Raw genomic sequence first — 27465 nt, forward strand, 5'->3', positions numbered from 1 at the left:
TGAGGTGTACCTGGAAAAAGGTGTGTGTGTATGTATGTGTTTGAACGAGTGAAAGGGTCAGAACTAAAGGAGATGGGTTTATCAGACATCTATCTATCTATCTATCTATCTATCTATCTATCTATCTATCTATCTATCTATCTATTTATCTATCTATCTGTGTTTTGTATCATGCCTCAGCATGTTTCTGGTTTACTGTAGAACAGAAAAGAAAAGAAAGAGAGAAGTCAAATCTGGCAGGTCTAGTTAGTCGGATGTGAACTCTCATGCTCTCTCCATATGCCCACAGCATGTTGTCACAAAATACAGTTAAACTGGAAAAAAAATCTTCTGCCTGCATCTGCTGTTTTAAAACATCCACCAGTGTCTCACTCTCTGACAGACAGACCAAAGCTGTCTGGGAAGTCTAATATGTATTAAGTCTGCTGCAGCTACACATAATGTTATCTTTATAGCAGGATAGCCTAGCTACCCTACACATTGCTGACGTATGAATATTGAATGCAACTTGGATGAGTCAATGAAAATCTGTGGCATTGTATTAGACTATACTGATGGTCAAAAACTCCACAGAGTATCTTTCATCCAGGGGTGTTTCTGGCCTCGGCGCTTGTGCTTGAACACAGTCTTACTTCCGTTTCTCTCCCTGCTTATTCTAGGTGGACTATGCAGTGATTGCTTCGCAGGCAGGAGCCACCCTCAACAACCTGTTGAGCCACGCCCAGGAGCTAGTGGCCAAGTTGCGCTCCCTGCAGCTAGACCAGCGGGAGTTTGTCTGCCTCAAGTTCCTGGTCCTCTTCAGCCTGGGTGAGTCTCTAAAGCTCTAATGTTTTGGGTTTTTTTTTTTTTTGGAGGAAGGGAGGGGGTACCTTTCCAGGAATCAATTTAGTTATTAATTTAAATGCAATTTAAATGCTTTAAGAGAGGATGAAGATGTGGTACTTGTAAAAGATCTATAGGAGGGAGGGGCATTAGGAGGAAAGGGGGGGGGGGCTGTAGGAGGGAGGGGAGGAAGGAAAGGACCAGTGGTCTGGGAGGGACAAAAGAGAAAGTGAGGGAGGAAGGAAGTGAGGGAGGTAACTCACTTGGTTCTTCTGCGAGGTTTACAAACTACTATTGAGAGAGGGGTAGCTATGTCAGTATGAGTTGGTCTAAAATTAATATGAATCATTTACGTTTTTGGAATTTAGCATCCATTTCTGGAATAAGCATCAATCCCTGGATCAATAACATTAGATGTAATGAATCATAATGTTTGTAGGATGTATGATCATACAGTATGACTGGGAACCATGAACTGAGTAAGTCAGCTGGAAACAAGGGAGGACAAGAGCTGGGTGGTTGAAAGTAAGTGCATGAGACATTGAGGTTGGGGAAATGGAACGGAAAGGGAGTGAATTTCTTTTTTTTTCTTTCAAAGGCGATTTTTAGGTTTTCTCTCTCAGATTGAGTTTTGGAGGGTCAGACGGGAAAGGAGGGGAATTGGAGGGCACAGAGATCAACTGAGGAGGGGAGAAGGGAGGAAGGAAAGAAGGAGAAGGAGGAGATAGGAGGATGTTGAAGTGGGAGAGAGTGGGAATTGGTGGGAGGCAGGTATCGCAAAGCATTTGAGATAGAAAGGTGGGAGGGAGCCGAGCCCATGGGATTAGGAAGGGAGGGAAGTGGAAGGGATAAGTAGCTAAATGAGTTAAGGGATGAAGAGAATGGTAACATTCATATGTGTGTGTGTGTGTGTGTGTGTTCAGATCTCAAATCTGCTCTCTACTCTCTAAACCGAGGTCAGACATTGCCAGGAGACTGTCATCTCTGTCTCTTTCCTAACAAGTCTCCAACAAATGGCCTCTGAGGGATATACACACACACACACACACACACACACACACACACACACACACACACACACGCGCGTGCATGCTCAATTTTAACATTCTGCATTACTGAAGCCAATGATGTCCAGGTAGTTTCACTCAGCCTGTCCCCACTCTGGCACTGTGAGCAGCAACAGTAGCATACATATGATGAATATTTTCTTTGGCTACCCCTCCCTCCATCCATCTGTAATCCACAAGGGTCACACTTTCACTTCCTTACTGCCTCTAAACAAAGAAAGAGGGACTAATGAACTGCTGGCAAAAGTGCGCACACACAGACACACACCGAGGTAATCAGGCAGGATTAATGTTTGTGTTAGTGTTGTTTGTGGTACAGCGAAGAAAAAGGGGAGGGATGGGATGGATTTCAGTGGGGCTTTGGAGTGTGTATGTCTGTGTGCATGGATGCGTTTTGTTTGTGTGGGGTGGGGGTGTTGCTGGGGCTCAGGGTCTAAATAATTTGGCAGAAACATCATCCATAATGAAAGGCTCACCTGAGGGATATGTATCGCCCCCGGCAGTGCCTGTTCTCCGGCGTTGCCCGGGCCTCCTCCTGCAAAAGAAGCCCGACACGGATGCCGTAGAGCTGGCTGAGGGGATCAGTGCTGGAGAAGGTGGAGGTGATGCCGGTGGCGGGGAGGGAGGATGAGGGATAGGGAGGGGCTTGAGCAACGTAAAGCCGGGAGATTTAGAAATGATTTAATTAATATAACACACAGCTGAACAGAGACATGTGTGTGCGTATGTATGTGTGTGTGTGTGTGTGTGTGTGTGTGTGTGTGTGTGTGTGATTGGCCGTGACAGGGATGTGATACATACGTTTACCTGAGGGATGTGCATAATGTGCGTGGCAGTGGGAAAGCAGGTGTGTATTCATGCATCTGTGTGTATGTTTAGAAAGCTGCCTGTGCCCAACAAGCAGAGCCAATTAATAAGGATTGTAGTGAAATGAGGCATGAAAGTAGCTCTGCACTGACTGCTCAACTAAAAGATTAAACGCTCCCTCTTTATTAGCTTTATTGCATCCCTAACACTGGTTTACTGCACTCTTAGTTGAAGCTAATACACAGTGAATGGGTGTAATCATTATGACAGGTTTGATACTGGAAACTAACTGTTGTCGCCTTACTTATTGTGACAATGCTACTTTTGTCACAGATACTGCTTGAATATGAGAACATCACTCTGATGAGTGACTTAACGGACTTAACATTCACTTCCTCGTTAACTAAATGCTTTAAGCCATACGTAGCCATAGTTTTATTTGGCATAAGAATGATCTTACCATAACTTTGACTGTACTGTAGCTGCCATGATTTTAAAAACATTGGCACTGGACATATTCTGGGGTTTTGCAGAATTATTTAATATTGATGCTCCTGTCTGGCAACACAATTGTATCACTAATACCATACTATGACTGCACTCAAAGTATTACTAGTACCCCTATTAAAACTAGCTCTCCCATGAGACTCATGGAGGTAGTGATGCAGTCTGTATTCATTCCTCTTGCCCCCGGCCTCTTTCTCTTCTCCTATCATTCTGTGTGTGTCTTCCTTTTTCTCAATATTTCTCCCTCTATCTTCAAACCTCTCCTTCTCTATCTCTCCTTCTGTGGATGGACAATCAGTCACCTCCTACCTGCCAGAAGAGCTCTTAGTTAATCCAGTTGTCGATAAAGACAGGGATATAGATGTCACTCCAGCTGAGGGGAGACACTTGTCTTCAAACCTTTATTTTTATATTTTCTTTCCCCCTCTCTTTCTATAACTTTCTCTATCTGTCCCCTGTCTTAAGTGAAGTCTTTCACCCTCTATCAAGGAGGAGATTATCATTCTTAGAGCATTGATCTCTTAAGTGTTTGTAGGACTGTGAGGAATGGTTGTGTGTTGAGCAAGAGACACACAAAATGGCAGAGAGAGAGAGAGTGAGTGGTGCTTGGGTCAGAGTTCAGGAAAGGATTACTACGAGTTGTTGACTGGTGTCGGACCACTGTTAATGGCTCTTTGATTTTCTTTAAAAGGCTCAAAGGCCTAATAGAAAGACTGACAGGTTGTTGTATATGACCAGGTGACAGATCAGCACCAGAGGTAAGGAATGGGTCACAAGTTCAAACTCAGGCTGAGAAAAGTGAAAAAAGGGCTCTCTTCTTCCAAATTTTAGGCGGGGTTGACTCCCAACTGCACTGATGGATATACTGAGTAGAAATCTGAGTTAGTACTTGGCAGTTCCCAGCTATGAAGTTATAGAGGAAAGGCATTTTATTTCAAATACCAAGGAGAAAGGTGTGCTTCCTGAAAGGAGCAACATCCTTGATATTGTGTGGCTCAAAACCAGCTCAAACCCTCTAAAAGCTTTACTTGTAAGTGGAAAAAATAAAATAACAAGATTTATTGATCAACTTTAACAAAAAAAAAAAAAAAATCATGCACATGTGCGCGTGACGCATGCCAGCGCGAAGTCAGTTTCCATATTAGTGAACCAGACTCGGTGACAGAGGTCAGACTGTGTTCAGCCAGCAGCCAGTTAACCCAGCTCAGCAGGTCAAACCCCGTCAGGTGTAATTGGGTGAGACAGGTGCTGCCAGTCCTTGTAAGCTGAGAGGAGAACCAGAGTCGCTGCCAGACCAGCGTGGGGTGGTAAATGCTCCCAGCGGAGAGAGCAGATTTGTGGACATAGCCCTAAATAATGTCCCAGCATCGGGGCCTTTAGCAGAAACAAAGCCAGTGACAAGCTGATAAAGAAGAGAATTTAAGTTCATGTTTGATTTGTGCTCTGTGTAGGGACAGTGACAGTCAAACCCCTATATAGACTGATTTAAAGAAGTCACATTGGGAGTTTGATAAACTATGAATATGTCAAATGTATAATTATTATTATACATTAATTGGATGGATTCCATCTTAAGCCTCGAACCCAAAACTCTGGCAATACACTGATCGATAAAGTCCATCTGCTTACACCGGCATTCATGTGACTTATTTAATTTCTTGATCAAGTAAAGCTGCAAATGAAAGTTATTTGGATATGACGATGGATTAATCTGATCTGAACTGATTTAGTTTTTAGTTAGAAAAAATGTCATAAAATAGAAAGAATACAAAGTAACCAAGCAGATATTAACATATGAGAGGCTGGAGCCAATGAAAGTTTTGCATTTTTGTTTAGAAAATGATTGATTAAATATCCTTTCTGCTATTAAATATAAGGATAGAAAATGTTCACATTTTTTCTCTCAGGGAAAATGACACCTTGATACCTGAAGCTGTTTGGTTATGTTAATACAATATGACTCTTTTCACATCCAATTAATGCAATGAAGTAAATACTAAAACATGCTGAAATGATGTTTAACGCCGGCCCCAGCTCATTGATCAGAGATCAGTGTCCATTCATTAAAACCAAGACAGCCAGTCATTCAAGAGCTGCCTCAGCACCACATTAACTGTCTGTCAAGTGATTAGTCAGGCTCTGAGGCTGGAGTTTAGAGACTCACACCCACCCATCCATCCCTCACCATCCATTCAGCCCTCTGCTTTGTCTCTTCTCTCATTGCTCTGCCCTTTCGCTCTCTCTCTCTCTTTTTTTTTTCACATCCATCTTTGTACAACTCGATCTATCACAACTCCATCCTCACATCCACCTCTATCGCTCCTCGTTTATCTTCACCCACATCTCAACTGCCATTTATCTCTTTTCCTCCCTCACTCAGTGTTTTTTTTTTCCCAACCCTACTTAAAATGTCTTAACTACAGTCATTTAAACTTGTATTGTAATTAAAAGAAGTGAAATGATGTCATGAAATCATGTCCCCGCTTCCCCTTATTTCCAGTAGTGGTCAAATAAAGGTGAGCTTACCTCAGCTACCACATGGAAAGATGATGCATAGATAGACCGACCAATATCTATCTTATCTATCTAACAATCTTGATTCTATATGGTCATTATTATTGATCAGTGTTTTATAGCAGATTCCAATCTTGCATTTAGAAGTGAGACCTCAACAGTGTTTCTGCTCTCTCAGAGTTTGTAGCCTACACATCTCTCTGTCACCTGACTCCTGGGCTTGTTCTGAACCAGCTTCTTTCTCTTGTCTTCCTTCATCTTTTTTCTTAAAATCTTGAATCATTGGCACCTTCTTTACTTTCTCCATGACTCTGTCTCCACTGCTACTTGTGATCTTTCATTTGAGATGAGATTTCAAAAGAGATGTCGTATGTCTTTACACTGATTCACACTCTTCCCCGTGAAAGTGGCTCCTGCAGTGTGCGTGCTATCTTCAACACGAGGGATGCATTTGTCTTAACTCCTGCTAAGCATGAATGGGTGGTAGGTTGATGGTCACGCTGAGTTAACAGTATGCAATGGCACCACTATGGCAGTGCAACGGTTAACAAAACAGAACAGGTGAAAACAAAACGAGCTAGATGTTAGATGATATTTGCAGAACAATCATAGTGAGGGAGACTGGTTTTAGTGCATTACCAGGTGTGAAGTCTGCCTCAATCCTACTTCAGAATTTGAGAGGTGGGTAAATGGTGTCGTCCCCCCCTAACACCTATGGTAGGACGGGTTGTTCATTAGTATGTTTAGTGCGCCACACACTGAAGACAGACTCTTTCTGTTTCATGCACTGCGAGGTCAGACACCAATCTGCTGACAACAACACAAACACAGCAAACGTGATTAACCTTGATGAAAAAAGACGAGCATTATCACTCTCTCTATTTCTCTATCAGACCGTATTTGTCTCTCCGCACAAGGAGAGAAAACACGCACACACACACACACACACACACACACACACACAATTCCCAGACAGGTATGTCCTAATTAAGCAACAGCCGCGGCTGCTCAGAATCAATGCCCTGATCGGGGAAGCTGGCTAATTCATGTACACCGCTCTCCCCCTCTCCTCCCGCAAAGCCTGGCAAATATTCATTTCCTGAAACGAACCGAATCATTTAGAATTCGGTCGGGGATTGATTAACATCGGAAGGCGGCGACTGTTCAATATTTACATCCATTGAGACCAATGTAAGGGCCAAACAATGGGGCGTATAACTTGCACAACTTAATTAAAAACAACATAATAATCATATTTTTTTCCTCTTTTTGTGCTGTTTGCTTTGTATGGGAGCCAAGCTTTCTGCTGGGCTGTGAGTCAACAGAATGGAGTCATCATGAGTACCTTTGACCTGATCAGTACACAAATAGAGTATGTTGTCAGTTGTTGGGCTCTGGCCTACGGGACTCAACAGGAGTTGTGGCTGTTGAGAGGGACCAGGAAACAGGATCAACGAATAAAACATTTATATTTCCAGAATTAAGGTAGTGTTGCTTCATCAATTTAACCTTTACTTGAAATACAGGTGCCAACCATAAAACAAGCAAGCACAAATAACTTCCTAAGTTAAAGAAACATCAGAATTAAAAGACTACCCAACCCTGCCTCTACCAATACTCCTATGTTGTGGGGTCAGAAATCTGTTCATTACATGGGGGCTCATATCCCATCTGGGAACAGAAAACAGTTCCCTATAAGGTACACACATCTAGAGTTAAAACTTATTATAAAAACTAATAAGACGGATTATAGGGCTTAGGTAAATATACAATACATGTGAGTACACAAGTCAGAACAGTGATTGTGTGTTTGGGTTACGTAAAAAAGAGAAAAAAGTTCCCTTGTTAGGACTTCATTAGACATGTCACATGTCAAATGTTTTAGCTCACATGCAATCCCACAAGCTAATTATTACAATATTACAATTGTCACAGATGTGATTTTTGCCTCACTAGAAGTTCATGAGAAAAGACCCAGATATTATGTGATATGTGTGTGAAATGTAGCACGAAACATAGCCAACTCCATAGTGTGTGTGTGTGTGTGTCTGTGTGTGTGTGTGTGTGTGTACAGGGATGCAGCCCCTATGCTTAACGAATGCTTGTGTGTCCCACAAATTACGGACTCAGTGACTGGATTGGTGCAATGACAGCAGTAATGGAAAATGCAGTAGATTGCGGTGGGACTAAGACTATAAATGTATGTATAAGGTTCATAAAGTGCAATCCATGCACAGAGCGACTGCATCTAGTGCTTTTTCATCACTCTGTTTTGAAGCTTGGTGAAGTGCTCGGCAAACTCGTGTTGATTGAAAAGTATTGGACTCTCATCTACTTTTCAAACAAATCTTTTTACCCACCATCAGGTTCCTTCAGGCATCATTTTAATGTAGGAAACAAACAAAAAAAAAGTCACTCAAACTTTGTCTCCGACAGAGCCAAACCCAGCTAATCATGTTTGAATTTCCTGACTTTTCTTTCATTTTCTTTCATCTCATCAGGAGTAGGTGAGAGTGTGCCCTAAAGCAATGAACCTAATACTTCCGCCTATTTTCTGTCCATTTTAGCCTAAGAAAAATAACATGGCGAGCAGTCGCCTTCTGATGCCGGCTGCCACTTTGTAGGGAATTCCATGTAATGAGGCTGCCTAAAAGGCTTTCAGACTTTATCAAGCAATAAATGCTCCAGGTCTCCAGCCTGCCACTATTACCTGGCAATGCTGCAGGCTGTTGTCATTAAGCAGCAGTTGTGGTGAGTTGTGGCGGCGGCAGGGATATTGAGGATCACTGACGCTCACCCCTGACCTGAGAGTCCCTTGAGCCTCGGTGTTATCGCCTGAGATACCTCACAGTTTCCTGATGGATTTCGATATTCTCCAGATTATCTCCAAAGTATCTTTCTAATTTACAGTTACAAGCTTGCCCTCTTCTCTTTTTAGGTATTATCTTACCAGGATTTATATGGTGATTATGTGGACACTGGTCTTTTTCTTGTTTCAAACAAGGCCAATTATCAAAGAGTAAAGCAGCACAATAGGGGGGTTTGTTTGGAGGGGGATTTGTAAATGGATAGACCTCAGTATTAAGTGATAAATATGGTGATAAGACAAAAAAAAAGCCACATTATTGTTGTTCTTCAGTGGGGACCCGCTAGATAGAGAGAGCAAGCTAGTCAGGATGGTAACCTAATTAAACATATTAATGGGGATTAAATACTCCTGTAAACCACAGTATAGAAAGAATAAACAGCAGGATCTGCATGTTTCACATTTAAAAATACAGATATGTGGTATTAAATCTCCAGGTCTCCAAAGACTTGAGAATCATGGCAATTCATGTAAAGTATACAATACATGTAGGTGACGATCATCCTATTTAAAAAAAAAAAATGGAAGCTGCGATTTTAGCTATTAGTTACTTATATTATCTATTTTCATTTTAACTCTTATTAAAACAACTTCATAATGAGCAAACAAAAAAATGGAGTAACAACACTTTTTTTTGGTTTGAACAAGCACTATCAGTACACAAGCAAAATCGATCCAAAGCATGCAACTTTAACACAACAGAGCGATACAGCAGCAGCAAATTCTCTCACCATTTACTAGAAGTGTTGCAAGAGTAGTAATCTCTGTGAATTTCAACACAGCCCACACCCAGTAAGAGTCATAACACGTGCAGCCCAGCTCTGCACTGCCTGAATATGGTGACGGCTGCATGGTGGCAGTAGGATTTAATACACTTTAACTCACTGGCACAGCTAAAGCAATACAGGACATACCGTCTAAACTTCTGCTCCCCTCCATCAATACACTCACTAACTACCCGAGCAGTGAGTACAACCAGACAAATGCTTCTGTAAAAGTTTTTTTTTTTTTTTGTTAAAAAAAAAAAAAAAAAACTTTTCCTCCCCTCTACCTCCCTCTCTGCTCCACTCCCATGTGGGGTGATTTAAGACGGGCAAGCTATGGAGAAACTGTTGCCCTCCATCTCTCCTCCCTCCCTCTCATTCTCCCTCTCCCTTGGCCTTATTACAGGCTGTCAGTTTATTATAAAACATTAGGAAAGCAGAGGGACACTTGCAGTTACTGTCCTATCGATCGGCAGGGATAGATTCTGTGATTTAGAGTCAGCCTCTGCTCGCACCCTCCACGTTCTCGGTCTCCTATTAAGGCACCAGCGCTTTGCTTTGGCTATTGATGTCTCAACATTAACAGTTACAAGCAGCTACAGAAAATCAATGCTCAACTTTTATTACCGGCTGCATAACGCAGAGGACCTCCCGTCAGCTGATACTTAGCAGTCAAAAGGAGGCGCGGATGGTCCGCCTTGCACGTCAGGTGTTTTCTAAGTGATATCTGCAGTAATATCAATCATGTGTGGAACATATGGGGGCTTTCAGGGGCCAGTTGAGGGCCTTGGAGCTTAGGGGTACAGCATAGGAAGGTATAGCTCGCCAAACAAATTAGCACACGCTTCCAAACATCAGCCTCTGTGCCTGGACAGAGACTTAAAAGGGAGAATGTAAGACAGGCAGGGAAGTTTTCATCTGAAATTCTCCCGCTGAATAGATTTTCCCATAAATACAAAGTGGCAAACATCTGCACTTCTCTCAAATCTCTTTGAACACACACATGCAGCACACCACCTAAATGTCATCAAATAACGATCGATCCCCTCAACCACCAGCACCGACCGACCGGCCATCCATCCATCATCAGCATCAACCTGGATGTGTTTCTGTGTGTGTGTGTATGTTTGTGTGTGTGTGTGTGTGTGTGTGTGTGTGTGTGTGTGTGTGTGTGTGTGTGTGTCTGTATGTGTTGTAACAGAGAATCTAAACCCAGGTAGCGTGGATCTAGAGCGGCTGAGGCCTCTCAAACATTTATGAGGGGCTACCGAGCAGCAGTACGGCAGCCCTTCTGGGACAAACAGCCCCCGGTTCTGTACTCTCAGTCCCGATCAATGGAACTCAAGTTCATTACACACACTTTTCAGCCGAACGGCGGCAACTGATCCCCCCCCCTCCCCCCCAGATAGTGGAGCAGCCCACCGCTGGGGCTGCATTACACTTGCTTGTTTTCGTGACTGCGTGTGGAAGACAGGGGCAGGGAGTGTGTATCTGTGTGCATTTGTGTGTGTGGAGTGTGTGTGTGTGAACAGGGGCTGCTCCCAGTGGCCAGAGCTTGAGGTTATCATTATGTACAGGTCAGTCCGCTGCAATGCTAATGCTAATGCATTCTCAGTGGCCACAGCTCGGGTCCCAGTGCTGTGCTAGCTAGGTAGCTACTCCTCTCCAATTAAAGGCTGAGGGATGTCTGGTTGGGGTAGGGAGGACAGGCCTGGGCTATCCGGGGCCCTACGGAGAACAAGCTCACATTAGTCGAGGAAAACAGATCCGGAGAAGAAATTGTGCATACATTGGAGTGCTGCAGAAAATCCCACTCTTGATTTGAATGATTTGTTGACTGGAGATCATCTAGTCCCTGGCTGTGATTTCATGCATTCTAATAATTTCTTTAGACAACTTATTTACTTTTGGTCAATGTCACATAACTTCACTGTTACCAGACCCAAATGGCGTCAAAGTGTCTGTACAAACTATATTTTAAGTTAGCTTATGTGGGATGATACTGTCTATTAATTAATTAATATGTTAACAAGCATTTCAACCATTGCAATCATTTTCTTGAGTCAAAAAGCATCATCTCAAGAACATGGTAAACGAAGAAAGACGAGGTGTCAACAAATTTGAGCTGATTCTTGCGATCGAAAACGCATCAATGTTTCACTCGCAAGCTACAGATTTACAACACTACTGCAAGATGAAAACTGCAGATTTTTTTTTTTTTTTGCAGCGGTGCATGACAGCAGGAAAAGAACAACTGCCACACTCATGCAGCGTATTGATCAGACCGCCTGCCTCGACCTTACTTAAACATTACATACAAACAGCAGCAAAGAGTTACACAACCCTCCCTATGGAGCCGTCTCAACCAGTGATCACTCTTTCTTGGTTGTTTTTTTTTTTTTCCTTTTTTTCTTTTTTCTTTTTCTATGCGCTCTGGGAAGCAAACACACATGTACAGATATATATAGTGATGTAACGCACATTCACACACATAGATAGGCACTGGTGTAAACACACACACACCATAGGATCTAGGCCAAAGGGTGATGTTGTGGCCCCTGAGTCTTTAGGTGTACCTTGGGTCAAATGTTCAAAAATATAAATGTAATCAGATGGAACCCGCTTTACACATCCACCTTGTCAATCATTTGTAAAGTTGTAAATGTGAATGGCAGCGCTTCACTTCTTCAATCTGTGTCTCAGTAGGAGCTACAGTATTATTGCCGTGACTGTCATGTCCACAGGAAAGACAAACTTTTATGATAAGACATTTATGGCAGCTTCAGCTCATGATGTGTCATTAGTGTTAATGATTGGACATTGGCAATTACTATATGGAAATTGTAAAAGACACAGGTGTGGTATAAAATCAGAGCTGTAATGCTTGGGCAAGATAAAAGGTGGTGGTGATGGACAAAGCTGTTTGAAAAGACTTAATTCATCGATTTGTTGTTCAAAAATGTCGAAAAATGTCTGGAAACAAAGTCTGAAAAACATTGTCTATTTTTGTCAAATGGCAAATGGAAAGAAACTCATTATTTGTCACTGGTATCTGACTGACTTTGTACCCTTGCGAGCGAGAGCCTCCACAGGAAAAAATACTGACGATTAGAGTAGAAGTAAAAATAATCCTCTACATTCACCTACCACCCTGATATCACAAATGGAGCCCTGTGGCATCACTGTACTGCCCGGCATGTGGATTGTCAGCCATTGTGTTCCTGTGTGAAATGTGTACAGTGCAGAGGCATGTGTTTCAACTATGGTGGTGGTAAGCTATATGGTAGGTCAGGTGGCTGCTATAAGATTATACACCCTCTTCCCTTTGCTCTTTGAGCCTCTGTGCGTGTGTGTGTGTGTGTGTGTGTGTGTGTGTGTATGTGTCTTTGGACAATGTGGTTACAAGATACCTCTGGCAGGGAAGAGAACAGTGGAGCTTTAAGGTGATGCGTGTGCATGCTGTGGCGTGTGTGTGCGTAACCAGAGACAGTGATTAAAAGTTTTAAAGCACAGATGATCCAACAGGTGCTCTGGCTCGCTGTCTCTTGTCCCCCCCCCCCTCTCTCTCTCTCTCTCTCTCTCTCTCTCTCTCTGCATTGAGCCCCCACCCACCCTGTGACCCCACACCCCCACTCCTGAACCATATCACAGCTCCTTTCTTGTCTCTTCATTCTTGTCCTAGAGGATATTTTAAGCAACAAAGCCCTGTGAGTCCACTGTCTTACACACACACACACACACACACACACACACACACACACACACACACACACACACACACACACACACACACACACACACACACACATACACAGACACGTTGAGCATAGCTATTCCTTGTAGCGCACTTAACAAAACCATCATAGTGCAATGGCAACCTTCAGAGCTGCTGGCAAATGTTGGAAACAAGGGTCAGGGAGCCAACACATGTTGAAACACAGGAGGGCATGAATCAGTCAGCCTTTCTTCACACACACAAAGCTAAAGTACACACCCATATGTCATTAGAAAATAAAGCAATGTAATTTAAGAAATATTCCAGGGTGCTATCAACCATTTGTCATGCCAACTCTGGGCCTGTGCAAGCTGCCTTAGTGCATACATTTGTATGTTAGTGCCACCTGGCACTGATATCCATAGCTACTGTTGACATTACACTGTTAGCCTGTAAATTCTTACAGTGCTCAGTAATGAGAAGTTCCTGCCTGACATACAGACAATGAACATAGCAATCTTAAAATGAAGCATTACAGCAGTACTTTCCATAGACAAACAGATGTCATAAAGGAGAATAAGCAGGCGATTTTCTAAGCTGTTTCAACTGGTTTTGTTTGGCAGTTTCTTTACTAACTGGTCAAGTTACAATCCCATGAATCCTCAGGAAAGTAAAAGTCCAGGATTTTTACTTGGTCTTTCTTTTCATATTCTGTTGTTTTTGGAATTTTACTTTTACAGTCAGAAATTGCTCCAAATGCGTAATGGAGGATGCGAGCACACACACTGTAACAGGCCTATTTTGTCTCTTAAAATTCTTTCAATAAAACTGGTGAAACTCTCAAACCACAGTATGTGCAGAACACAAACAGACACCCACAACCACAGACAAACACACTCCACAACATCTTTTCATTAAACAAACGTTTTCGTGGTTTATCCTCAAAATTGCTCATTTCCTCTAATTTCCTTGTATTGTGCATTTGAAAGTCCTAACATTCAGCGCAGAAGAAAACCCCAGCTCTCTAAATCAAGTCCAGCTTTGAGAGGCAGTGTGCAAACATGTCATTTTACATTAGCCCTGAGGGGGAGGAGAGAGCAGCCATCGCCATCCAATACTTTTGAATAAATTAAGCCCCAATTTGCACTTAAGTTGACTCCACTTGTCACATGACAAGGGACGAAAATCACACAGAGAACAAAGAAGTTAAAAGAAGGTTTGGAAAACATGCGGCACACTCTCTTTTTAGTCAGCACTCTACCTGCTGGCTCCAATCATCAAATGAGAATGAGCCAAAGGAGAAGGGAGAGAGTGCAGGAGAGAGAAAGGAGTGAGAGAGAGAGGGAGGGGGGAAAAATGACGCTATGGATTAACTGTCTTTCATGCTGAAAATATACATCCCCAGGCGCTTGGCACTGAATTATTAATTCAAATTTGTCAGAGAAAGAATGAGAGAAATCTATTGACGGGGAGACGGGCCCTTTAATGGTCTCATTAAAGGGGAGGCTTCCCACACCAGGCACCTTCTGTACTGCTGCAGGAGTTTTCAGGGCAGTGGAGGGTTGGAGGGATGTACTTGACCCCCCAATGATTTTCTGTCACTTTATCATAAACAAGAAAGGTTGACATGCCCCTTCATTCCCCACGCCCTCCCTCCACCACCACCAAACAAACCCTGTGTAATTAGCCAAGGGGTTCAAAAGTGCACTGAATGTAAACGAGGTTCACATGCATGCGTAGATACAGACAGACAGACACAGCACCAACACACGCGCGTTATATGCTGCGCCCGCTTCTACTGTTGCTGACAGGTACAAAGAAGTGAGAGGTGAAGTCTAGAGGAGCCTGAAGAGTCACCTCCCAGGTACAGCCATATTGATTTCTAATTCATTCGAATTTCCATTTCCCCATTTCACTGCTCCATAGATCATTTCCACAGATTAGACCAAACACAGTGACTTTTTTGTCTGGAGCGTTGTCCATTAGATTTGTGCCTGTCAGTCATGTGTTAGTGTCGTTAGCCGCATATGGCTGCATGACTGGGAGCTGTTTTGGCGAGGGAGGGGGTTAACTGTTCGTGCAATCCAGACGGTATTAAGAAGGTGAGAGAGCAGGGACCTGTGGGTGCACCACGTTGTCCGAGGTCGACTCATTGAAAGGCACTTGGTTCCGCCTCCAGGGGGGCTAAAGAAGGGGGCAATATGAAGAGGAGGGCGGAGGACTAGAGGGACCACAGAGGACTAAGCACTAGCTTCATTGCTGATTCAAGTCTCTCAGTATCCCTCTGGCAAATGGATTTTCATAATGCTGAGACAATGTGATTTTTTCTCCCCAGCAATATGATTTTAATCCCAGCGAGTCCACTGTTGTCAGAAATGAAAGGTAGCAAATGAGGCCAGCTGACAAAAATATTTTAAACCACAACAGAGAATGAAAAAAAGAAATCACTGAAATAGCAAGCAAAAACTTTTTTGAGTGTTGTTCAGAGTTAAAACATGTTTATATTTTTTTTTTAAATCAAACTGCCAGGTCACTGGGTTATCTCACACCACAGAATGTGCAGCCTGATTTACTTCCAATCCATTAGATTTAGTTTATCTTATTTTCATTATCGATTAATCTAGTGATTATAATTTCAACTAACTGATAAATCATTTAGTCTAGAACATGTCCAAGTTCACATCCTTAAATTACTTATTTTGTCCAATGAACTGTTCAAAAGCAAAAGATATTCAGATATTTGAAACCATATAAAACAGAAAAGCAGCTAATCCTGATGTAAGAAGCTGGAACAAGAAAATATTTAGTTATTTTGCTTGATAAATGACTTTAATAAATGAATTTATTACAAATTTGAGATTATAACTCACACATCTTGTGTTAAACCAACGAAAAACAAACAAGCAATACGTACCATTCCATGTCAGAAAATCTGAACTTGCTACCGATATTAACTTCTGTGGCTCTGCCCATCTGTTGAAGACCTCAAAGTCCACATAATAACGCAGCCACAGACAGGACCAACTGATACATGATGTAAATTTGTTTTCCACTTCACCTCAGGATAAATCCACAGCACCTTCCAGCCAGCATAAGCAATGAGAGAGGCTTGTCTCCTTCCTGCTCGGAGCGCCTTTTCTCTTGTTTATTTTATCAGACCTAAGGCACTTTTCCTTTCCTCTCAATATCTCTCGACCTCTCGCCATCGCCCCACCGAGCCCGCCGACCCGTCCTTGGGCGACAGAACTGAACCAGCCGCTACCTGTTTAGCTTAACAACAAATAGCAATAGTTGTCCGCAGAGGTTGAGCTTTGACTTAATATATCCCCAACTGGACTGCACCTGCTTAATTCTGGCCCCCTGAGTGGCTGAAGGGAGGATTTGTTGAGTTGGCGGGCAAATTGAGCCTTCATGCTTTATTCTGACATGCTGACAATAGCGTCCCCATTGGTGGCCTGTTTTCAGGAAGTGTGAGACAGGTATTATTATGCATTGTTAGCCCAGAAGATATTTGGCCTCTGGACATGGGCTCTATGTTAGCTTGAGGGCATGTAACTACAGTATGTTACTGTATGCTGGTGAAATAAAGGGTCACTTTTCAAGATGAAGGGTCACTGCTCAGGGCTTAATGAGCCCTTTAATATATGAGCCAAAAAGGCAAAGGATACTTCCTGAGATTCTTTCACTCCATTAGATACAGAAGTAAGATTCAAAGACAGGACTGTGCACTACAGGGTAAATGTTATAATAAAGGCATTATGCAAAGCATGCAAATGCTTAAATGACATTTAACAATAATTCATAATAAAAATTAAAACTTTTGTCATGTGAAAACAATAATTGCAAAAAAGAATGAAAATGACTGGGGTAAGCATTCAACCCTGACCTAACCTCATCTTCTCCATAGCCTTGAACAGCATCTGAAACCACACACCTTTCCCATGTCAGAATAAAGGGGCCTGTGTTCGACAACTTCTGTGACTTTATGAAACTCACAAAATGACAAGCCCACCCACTGCACGCAGTAATTGTCCAGATGAGAAAGTGAGCAGGGTTTGAACTTTTCTCTCTAGCTCTCTTTTTTTCATAATTTGCACAGCTATTTCTGTCACTTTTTGTATGTACAAATGGATGCAACACCACCCTTTAAATAAACCCTTCTGCCTTAAACGTGTTTGGACAACACGTCATTCTACTGTAGGTTCTTTTTTTTTGTTGAGTATGTTCCCGCCTTGCTCTTCTTATATCCTGTGATAGGATAGTTATGATGCTTGTTATTCTGTTAGCCTTTGGTGTTCCAAGTCGCAAAGAACCCCCATTAGATGTTCAGAAGCATACAACTCCAGTTTTACCCCCATCTTTTTACTCGCCTTTAACGTGGAGGCATCATATCGGAGAAAGGGAATTCCCCAAATGGGACTTGGAGGAAAACAAGGAAGCTGAGAGCTCCAGGGAGTGGGGAAACGAGGACTGTTACTCTAATGGGGAAGTAGAGCCTCCTGTAGAGGGGAAAAAAAACCCAACTAAAACATACACTTCCACGTGAAATGCTGTCAGTGGAGTGTGTTGATGGGAGCTCAGGTGTGTAGCTGCAATATGTGTGCGTTCGTGTACTTCATGACTTTATGGTGCTGTGAGGGTAAAATGGGGGGTAAAAAAGGCAGCATGTTGCTTTTCGCTAATACAAAGCCCAGCTTACATATCAGGACAGTGCACCATAACTTAGATAACAGCCTACTTAAGTGATATCACTAACCAGGCGGCCATTGGCCCTTGCCCCATGAACCTTATTTGCTTTGATTGCCTTTGCTGCCCTGTTTTTCTAACACTCACATACACAGACACACAGACACGTTCTCCCATTGAACACGTATTTCTACATGTTGCTTGTTGTAGGCTGTAAGTCCTTTGTCCTCACTTGGTCCTTTCTTAGTTAAAGGTTATTGGGTTCTCTTCTTTCAACGCCCCTGTCACTGATTGGAGCCAAACTGCGAGTCAGATTAATAAGGAGTAAAATAGCGGTGGACAGTGTTGACTTGATAACAATCCAGTAGGGTGCAATAAAGAGGACTTGGCCTGGATGCGGGTTCAACTCTGTGGTCTTTGAAGCTCCGCTGCTGTAGTAAAAGGCGCTTCAGCTTTGATAGGCTCGTATAAATGCCCGTGAAAGTCCCTATTGGAAGAGGCGAGGGCCTGGTTCCCGCCTATACAGGAAGTGACCAGTTTGTCTTTCACTCACGTTTAATTGGCCAAGTTTACTGACAGCACTTGACTCAATAACCGTTTATGACCCAGGAGTTTTATGTGTTGTTTTTGGACCCGGCAGGAAACATGTGCTGTGAAGTTTGAAAGGCAGAGTGAATTGGCAGCATGTGACTGAGAGCTTTCATTGATTTAGGCAGTAAAACTGTAATGGTGAGAAAACATTGTGTTATTTTGCCATGTATAACCGTTCGCCTTAGACCAGTGTCTTATATTAAGAAGACATGACTGGAAACTGGTGTTCACGCGGAAATAGCAAAACTTACCTAAAAACTTAAAACCCAAAAACGTACCACTACTTTATCCAAAAGGTTGTTTTACAGGATGAAGACACTTTACTTTAACCCACCACCAACAATTACAAGGTCTCCTATGATGACATATTTTACATTATTACAACTGTGTTTTACTATATTGTTCATTCATTGTCCGTTTATACACCTACTTCCAGTAATGGGTGTCCAGAAAAGGAATTACGGTTGTTGACAAATACATTATGAACACTTCGATTGGCTTACAGCTACATAATAGTGTGTTGTTAACAATTTATTACATGCTCATGTGAATACATGTTTATACTTAGAAATGCTAAACCAGGGGGGTTAAGTGTTACCTGTGTGGTTAAATCCTCACAAATAAAACTAAACTCTCAATGTGACAAATAAGAAATAATTTGTGTATGAATCATTTTTCTGCATTTGAAATTTTTGACTGTTTTTTAATCAGACGTAGGTTTACACTGTGTGTGGATAAATAGCAGCAGCAGGTCTTACAGAACTAGGCTGCCTTACTGTACAGTGCAGTGTTTTTCCACCTCTTTGGCTTCTTACAGCCATAAACAAAGTGATGCCTGCTTGCTTTCGCAATGGCCAGTGAACTTTGACACCAAATGATGTTTTGAGTTTTTTTCTCATAACTCTGTGTCCACTCTGTAAGGCATCACTGAGATCAGAGTAAAATAACAGTGAGTATATTTGCATGAGTCGAAATGCTGTGTGCGTGTGTGTGTGTGCATGTCTGTGTGTGTGTATGTCCCTGGAGCAGGTTGATTGTAAGGGGTGGTCAAAGAGAGTAAAAACATATGCAGACACACACACTCTCACGGCACAGAGCAGATCTAGTCTAATTAAAAAGCACAGCGGTGATTTCAGGGGTTCTGTGAAAGAGAGAATGAATCTGTATGCATGTGTGTGTGTGAGTGTGTGTATGCGCGTGTGTGCGTGTGTGTACTTTTGCATTAGGTCGCTGGCTTCAGCATGATCGCCCGTCAAATGAAACAATGTATTCCGTGGGACCTCGGGGTTTCCATTTGAGTATTCGGACGCGGCGCTGCAACGAACTGTGGCTGTTTTATGTGAAAAAAAGTTGATAATTAGTCCCACAGTGACTGAACGATGAGATGTAGAGAGAAAGAGAGAGCGAGAGAGAGTGAGAGAGAGAGAGAGGAGGAGGAGGGGGGATGGGGGGCATTGAAGGAAGAGGAGAGAGCGCTTATCACACTTAATACTCCAACCTGACACTGTCTGGGAATCATTAATCAATTGCTTATTTTGTTTGTTCTTTTTTATTTCCCACTCTCTTCTCTCCCTCCACACCCATCTCCTGCCTTCGAATAATCAGTAAATCTTAACCAGTCTACTTGTCTGATTTGATTAGCCACAAAATTAAGAAAAAATCCTCTTCAACCACCTGAGTGTGTTTTTGTCCGGTTCTTCACTTGTCTGCTGGCTTTTGCAGTTGGGAGTAGATTTCAAGCTATTGTCATTTGTGCTTTCTCTTTTTTCTTTTTTTGGAAGCCCTGATTCATTATTTTTTCAAAAGGGGCTGTGGTAATAATTAGCAATTAAAATGCTGTCTTTTTGCCTCACTTTCCCCTAATTAGCTTGACAGAGACATTGGGTACTAATTCTCTGTAGTTTCCCCCCCATCATCCACACATACACCCATCAAACTCCCCTCCACATGCAAACACACTCACGCAGACACACACAAACACAGACAAATCTTTCTGAGAAACCATGGCAACACCTCACATGTTTTTGCTGTGATCTGGGCCTCACCTTGTCATGTATCTCCACATTTAACCAAATCAAAATCAGGAGGAAGCTCTCACATCCCTGAACTGATTATTAAGCAGCATGAGATGTTTGTTATCAACGGTGTCTGTACTGCAGAAAACACTAGTCCTTACTCATATTACTTCATATCAAAAATAATTACACACTTAATATTTTTCATGCCCAAAAAGTATATTTGCAAAACCACCTTTGCACAACCTCACTATCTATAATAGATTCTGCGCAAGACAGAATTTTGCTGTTTCAAATTCAAAACTTTATTCCCCCAACACAATCTAATCAATGTTCATATTTCTCTTTGGCCTTGAATTTGAAGCTTTTGCCCTGTAATCTATGTCCAGTTTTCAATATACTAAATGTAGTTGGACAGTGTGGCTCTCAACAAGACTATAATGACTTTATGGTAGAAATTATTCCGCTCTCAAACAGATATTGTATTCCAAAAAGTCAGTTATTAGTCAGTGCTAGGGGTGTAGATACCACTGAGGTCATATCTTTTGTTTTTTTTTTTTACTGGAGTTTATTTGTAGTTTAAAATTCTACAACTCAGGATTTACATATTTATACTCAATACAGTTAAATTTCACTCTTTTTAGGTCAAGCTGAACATTGGCAACAGATGATAACTTGAGGATTCCTTACAATGGGGAATATAAACATATTATGACCCTATTGTTATTTTTCATTTAACAAATTATATGCAGGTTTGCCTAGATCAAATAAAGTCTAAAGCGGGAATAAATCTGAAGAATTGACCTGAATAAGCATTAAATGCGAACACTCGAGACTTTGCTTTGCACCCTCTTTAGTCAGTGCACAGAATGTACTTAGGCTGAACACCCAGCACTACAAAGCAGCCAGAATGTTATGCTTTGACACAGTATTTACAGAAGATATACTGTAGTTGGACACTTAATAAATATGACAAATCTAAATATATTTGAAAAATTAGAGGTGAGGTGCAGTGGAGGGATATGGACTCATCTGCAAGACATGCAAATACGGTCATCACAATTTTCAGCAACTTTTCTGATCAAGCCAGAAACTTTCCATGTCTTTGCTATGTTTCATTTGTTTCATATGCAGATAAAAACTAGCCTCTTCTTATCTCCCCCTTGTTGACCTGCGTAGGATGTCTGTGTGTTAAAGCTTAAAGCCCACGCTCGACTGGGTTAGCTTATGTAAGGCTATATTAATGCTACTCAGTGGGGTTGTTGGTGTGAAAGCTGGTTCAGGAGTCTGATAGGGGGTCAGACAGCTGAGTGGCAGCAGGAAAAAGCACATGTCATGTTTGTTTGGAGGCTCCTTTGTCACAGGACACACCCCCTCTCCCTTTTCCTGCCCTCCTCTTGGCCTTATTTAGCCCCCCGCCATGTCACCCAGAGGTCAGGGTGAGCACGCACACACTACACGCCAGCTCTCTCACACACACACACACACACACACACACACACACACACACACACACACACACACACACACACACACACACACACACACACACAAAGAGAGCACACACAGACCCACACACACACACACACACACACACACACATGCAAACGGATTGTAATAGCATGGTAGAGTGCATCATAGATGGAAGTGCCTTGAAGGACCTGCTTCTCATTCTCTAGACCTCATTAGCTGCTGATTTATCTCCCCCTCCTTCCTCCTAATGTTCTGGGTGGGTGGATGGGGTGTATGTGTGTATGAGAGACTGTGTGTGTGTGTGTGTGTGTGTGTGTGTGTGTGTGTGTGTGTAGGACAGGGGTGCTGTTTAAAAGAGAAATAAATATTGTGTGTTTTTCCATGGATTAATGTCTGTGTGTGAGAGAACTAGACACAGGGACTCTGTCGCTCCACATTAGTCCACTGCAAGCACACTCAACCTGGGGTCAAACAAATTAATAAAAGATCACACACACACACACTCACACAGAGCTACTATCTGATTAAATATTCTGCAGCCCTGCGCTTCATAATCATGACAAGTCCACATGGTGCTCTGGTTCACCATTATCCATTTAGCAAATTTTTGCCTTGTCTTGCAATAATCTGCTTAAACCCCCAGTGAGCTTATTATTGTCAAGGAAAAGTGCTTATAGCTGCGCAGAAAGGTAGGATTTTGGAAAGATGCAAATGCATTTTGCACAAAGAATTAATAGTGGACAAAAAGACTTCCCGCCAAGAGGAATTCCTGCACTTTTATTGCTTCTTCAGTTTGAGTTTCGACAGTTTTTCATGAGATTGATGCTTTAAAAAATTATCTTTGGCCCTTTTAAGTAATAATAACAACACGTGTTTTGTTATGAGGATGGGGAAGGCGTTAGGTTAAAGGAGCAGATGTGGCGCTAATATGAGTGTAACTCTGCCCTACATAATTCATTGACTCCTGGGGAATGAGTCTCTCAGGAGGAGAACCTTTTTTCGCCTTTACCTGATTCCCTCTACATCACAGTCTCAAGAGACGATACAGAGGAAAAAAAAAAAAAAGGAGGGAGGAATATTTCGTCATGCGGTGCATTTTGAAGTCCTCTTTAAAAGCCAAAATGAGCCCCAACCAAAGAATTCAACTTGTAACACTGTCCCCTGATAAATGAGAATGTTAATTACTCGGTTTCAGTGTAATATAAATCACTTGACCACTTGATTTGTCTCCACATTTAAAATCCTGTAACACTATAAATCCTTGTCTTAAATTCTAGTGTCTAGCGAGAACTGGGGGTTTCTATTTTTTCAACTATTTAGACATTGTTTTGATTGTCATTAACTGTCTTTGTACTTTCCCCACATTCCCCACAGAGATTGTTAAAATGTCAACTCATCTAACCTTTCTCTTGCTTCTTCCTGTAGACGTGAAGAATCTGGAGAACTTCCACCTTGTAGAAAGCGTCCAGGAGCAGGTCAACGCAGCACTGCTGGACTACGTCATGTGCAACTACCCGCAGCAAACAGACAAGTTTGGTCAGCTGCTCCTCCGGCTGCCTGAGATCCGAGCCATCAGCCTGCAGGCCGAAGAATACCTTTACTACAAACACCTGAACGGCGACGTTCCCTGCAACAACCTGCTCATTGAAATGCTACACGCCAAGAGAGCTTAGAAGAGGACTGTGCTACCCATAATGCAGCTGTGCGGACATCCTTACATCCAAATAATGAACCTCCATCTCAGACTTGGTTATGTGATGACCCGGAGGACGGAGAGCAGTGTGTGTTAGAAACTCTTGTTTATATTGAACTCACGCTGATGTTCAAGTTACAACTTGAAGTACAGATCTGGACAAACACACGTGCACCGCAGAGACTGATAATGTGCAGAAAAACAGCATCCCTTTATTCTAGAAAAAACAAACAAAAAAAAAAAAAACACCCCAAAAAAAAAAAAAAAAGTCTGAAAGAAAAGCCGCTTCTCCTCAACCACACAGAAAAAGACACTATTGAAAGGAAAAAAGAACACTTGAAACAAACGCTGCATTTGACACTACGAGATGGTATCTAATCGTCTGCACGGGCACAGACTATCAAGAATGGCAGGCTGCAACTTAAAGATTTAACAACCCTTGAGTGTTTTAGCACTGGTGACACTGAGAGGCTTTTTGTGCTGAGAAAGGAAGCTGAGCAACACCGCCCATCTTTCAGACAGCTTTGTGACTGGAGCAGTGTCTGATTTGGGTCACTAATCCTCCGGCGTGCTCTCTCACTTTAACCGGCTTTTAGCTGTCGTTGGTACTGTAAAGACAAACTGGGCCAGAGACTCTTACCTACCATCACGTTTGTTTCTTTTTGCCACGGCAGCTTGACCTGACTGAAAAGGGAGAAATGAGTTAAAAAAATAGGTCTAAAAACTGAACATTCTTTAATGAACAAAATGATAAATAGGCCAATAAGGAGAAAAACACAATGTCTTTTTTTTTTGCTCTTGTAATGGAAGTCATTTGCTAGTCATGGTCACCTTGTGGTTCCCCTTTCTTATTTCACCTCCCCAGATCATCTTAAACTATGTACCTCAGAAAGACCAGTGTTAAATAAATTCAGTTCATAATGTCAGCTGAAACAACTGTATTTATAGCCCCTTTTTCCTGCAAAAAAAACACCGTCCCTTTTCATGATTTCATTAAAACTGGAACAAAACAAAGTGTGATTCTGGAGACGGAGAAGGATGGACCCTGCCTTTGTTCGGAAAGACCAAAGCCTGCTGCAGAACAGAAGAAGGAAATTACAAATACCTTAATAATCAGTATTATAAAAGAAAAAAAAAAAAGATTTGTGATGTCACAGTTATGTGAGTCTTGCCTTATTTCATTACCATGCTAGCTAACCGTGCAGATGTGAATGAAAATATGTACAAATATATATATAAAGTATTAATGTTGTAAAAAATTTAAAAAAGAATAATTCAACAGGTGTTTACATTCATGTGGTCATATGGGAGAGAACTGTGATGAAGCATAAATTGCAAAGCAATGATTTCCTAAAAAATGAAATCAACTAAATGAAAAAAAAAAAAGATCCTTCTGGTTTGCTTTCTTTGATGTGTGTACAGTGTTTTATTTTTTATTTGTTTTGAGCAGTACTTAAATTATGTCGTGAGACACTAAAATCAAAAAGGAATCACACTTAAAATATTAATTTTTATCTGTGTCTGCTGGCATTCAAACATTTGTTTCTTAAATGTTGCTGTGTAAGGGATCCATTTCACGTTCAACCTTTTTGTAGACTTTTTTTTTTTTTTTTTTTTTTTTTTACAGTTTTTTTACCTTTTTTTTTTTTTTTTTTTTTTTTTTTTTTTACAGTGCTTTTACCTTTTTGATGTACAGTATGTCACTGGTTACGCTTAATAATGAAGATAATTTATTGCGTCTTTGGGTTTCCATCTTTGTGTTACATGACGTGAGGTGTCCGCGCCAGAATAAATTTGTTTACTGTAGCATGTTCTTGTTTTGTTTCCACGAGTAGCTCCGAGATGCAGGTCTGCAGCAAAAGTAATGAACTTTCAAAAAAAAGAAAGAAAAAAAAAAGAAAAATCGCCACAAATTTCTTTGTCTTTTAACTGTTTATGCAAGTCTGTACATTGAAAAGAGTATTGTATTTAAGCGAGTAGGTGTGAAAGATGTTTGTGCCACATCAGTTTTTCTTATTGAATTTACACCTGCATCATTGTTCTGTCCGGTTTGCTCTTATACCAAAGACTGCATCTTTCCCCTGTGAGCTCTGACCTCTAGTATTGTGTCCAAAATGAACAAAACTTTTTTTTCTTTTTCTTAAAACACGGCAGCCTAAATTATCCTCATGTGGAGTTCTTCACATGTTCAATAGTTGTTACTGTTTTTTCAAAGTGTCCCCAACACTTGCCTCCCACAGCAACCTGTGGTGTTTCTTTGTTTACCTTTGGATTTTGTAGATTATGAATAGAATGATCAAAAGTCTTTCAACAGCATGTTTAATGTACAGAAGATTCACTTAAATCCCCTGTCTGTAAGCTGATTCTGATCCCGCGCTTCACTATCTGATGTCCTCATTACCTGCGTCTACTGATCAGACAATCTTTTATCACCCACTTTCTATGTGTTTAGGCTGTGCAGCTGCCTGGACTTACTATAAGCTTACAGGTGAACACCACATGCAGGCATTTGTGACTAATGTTGTCATTGCAGATGTCCTTATTTTTACTGCATGTTTGTTATAACACATCTTAAGCCCTGCTCCTTTACTACAAGCTTAGAGAAACAGTTTTCTGTCACTTCAGCAGTCGGAAGTTACATGGTATGGTCTGACATCCAGCTGTTTGTTTTACAACATACAAATCTATAGATTAAGAGTAACTCTCAAGACGGACTCTTATCCAGGATAAATGCTTTAAAAAGGACTTAAACAATGGCTACCTTTGTGCATTCACATGCTCATGTACTTTGTCAACACATGGATACACAATTCATCAGTATGCTGTTTTCCTTTCTGCTTGTCTGCTTGTCTTTGCCCCTCCCGCTGACATTCTGACTGCCCCCATCAATTCACTACCTGGTCCTGGGAGTGTCTCTCTGAGGCTAATTGAAATTTTCCTCATATTTCAATAAATAATTATTATGCTTATAACACCAGATTCTCGCTTCCTCTGCACACTAAAGCTGTCCAGGTCTTTTTTTCTGTGGGAAACAATGAATAGCTACTCAAACATCCCAGTAAAACATTATAGTACCACACCATGTGGGAATGAAAGATTAATTTCTGTTTCTCCAACTGTATTTGTGTTTTCGGGGCATTGTTCTTTAAACATGTTTTGTCTAGTCGTGGTCAGCACAGGATTAGAAATGTCAGGAAAAGGGATTTCATTGTATTTTTTCTTTAAATCACTGCAGATACAGTATGTTCTCTTCTGTACAAAGTCCATGGGAAGAGTCACAAACTATATACAGAATTATAACTCCGCTGTTCTTTTTCTACTAATTATTTCATGCCAGTCTGGCCTTTATTTGATAGTTTGACAGTAGAGTGACAGTAGGAAAAATGAGGAGAGAGAGGGGATGACATGAAACAAAAATCATCAAACCAGGGACACTGCAGTTACATGATAAGTACCTTGCACTAATAGGTTATGAGGACACCACCCACTACTCAGTGCATGTAACAAATTGCAGTACTACCACACACTTTACTGTACAACATAATGCTTTGACAAGCACATTTATGGCAAGAAAAGGCATGAAAGATAGTATTTACATGTAAAAAATACAAATTTACCTACTGAAAAAATTATAGAGAACTCAGAACTTAAATTTAGATTAAAACCATATTTATAGCATTTAGCTTACATTATTATCCTGCGCATCTTAAAATAAGTGTTAAAGGCAGACTGAGTCCGAGATCACAGATAATACTTACAACCAGTATTAAGGAACGCAACACTTGTGGACACAGACATACTAAATATTCCTGTGTCACGACAATGATCACAGGTGACAGAAAATTGAAGACTTAAGAAAAAACGAGCTTATAATAAAAAGAAAAACATTTCACCAACTCTGATTAAAAAAAAAATAAAAAGAATCACAATATGAAACTACAATCA

The 27465-nt window shown here is 41.4% G+C and overlaps 1 protein-coding gene across 1 annotated transcript in view; it reads left to right on the forward strand.

Annotated features, from left to right (window-relative positions):
• Positions 1-23735, forward strand: part of nr5a2 (nuclear receptor subfamily 5 group A member 2) — a 67200-nt gene extending 43465 nt beyond the window's left edge. Inside the window, exons 6-7 of the mRNA XM_022745364.1 lie at positions 660-807; positions 23253-23735. Coding sequence (XP_022601085.1) covers positions 660-807; positions 23253-23500 — 396 coding nt within the window. The 3' untranslated portion in view covers positions 23501-23735. The remainder of the gene's footprint in view (positions 1-659; positions 808-23252) is intronic.
• Positions 23736-27465: the final 3730 nt, after the last annotated feature.

This window comes from Seriola dumerili, unplaced genomic scaffold (genome assembly GCF_002260705.1).
Source record: "Seriola dumerili isolate Sdu_G_001 unplaced genomic scaffold, Sdu_1.0 BDQW01000002.1, whole genome shotgun sequence".
NCBI lineage: Eukaryota > Metazoa > Chordata > Actinopteri > Carangiformes > Carangidae > Seriola > Seriola dumerili.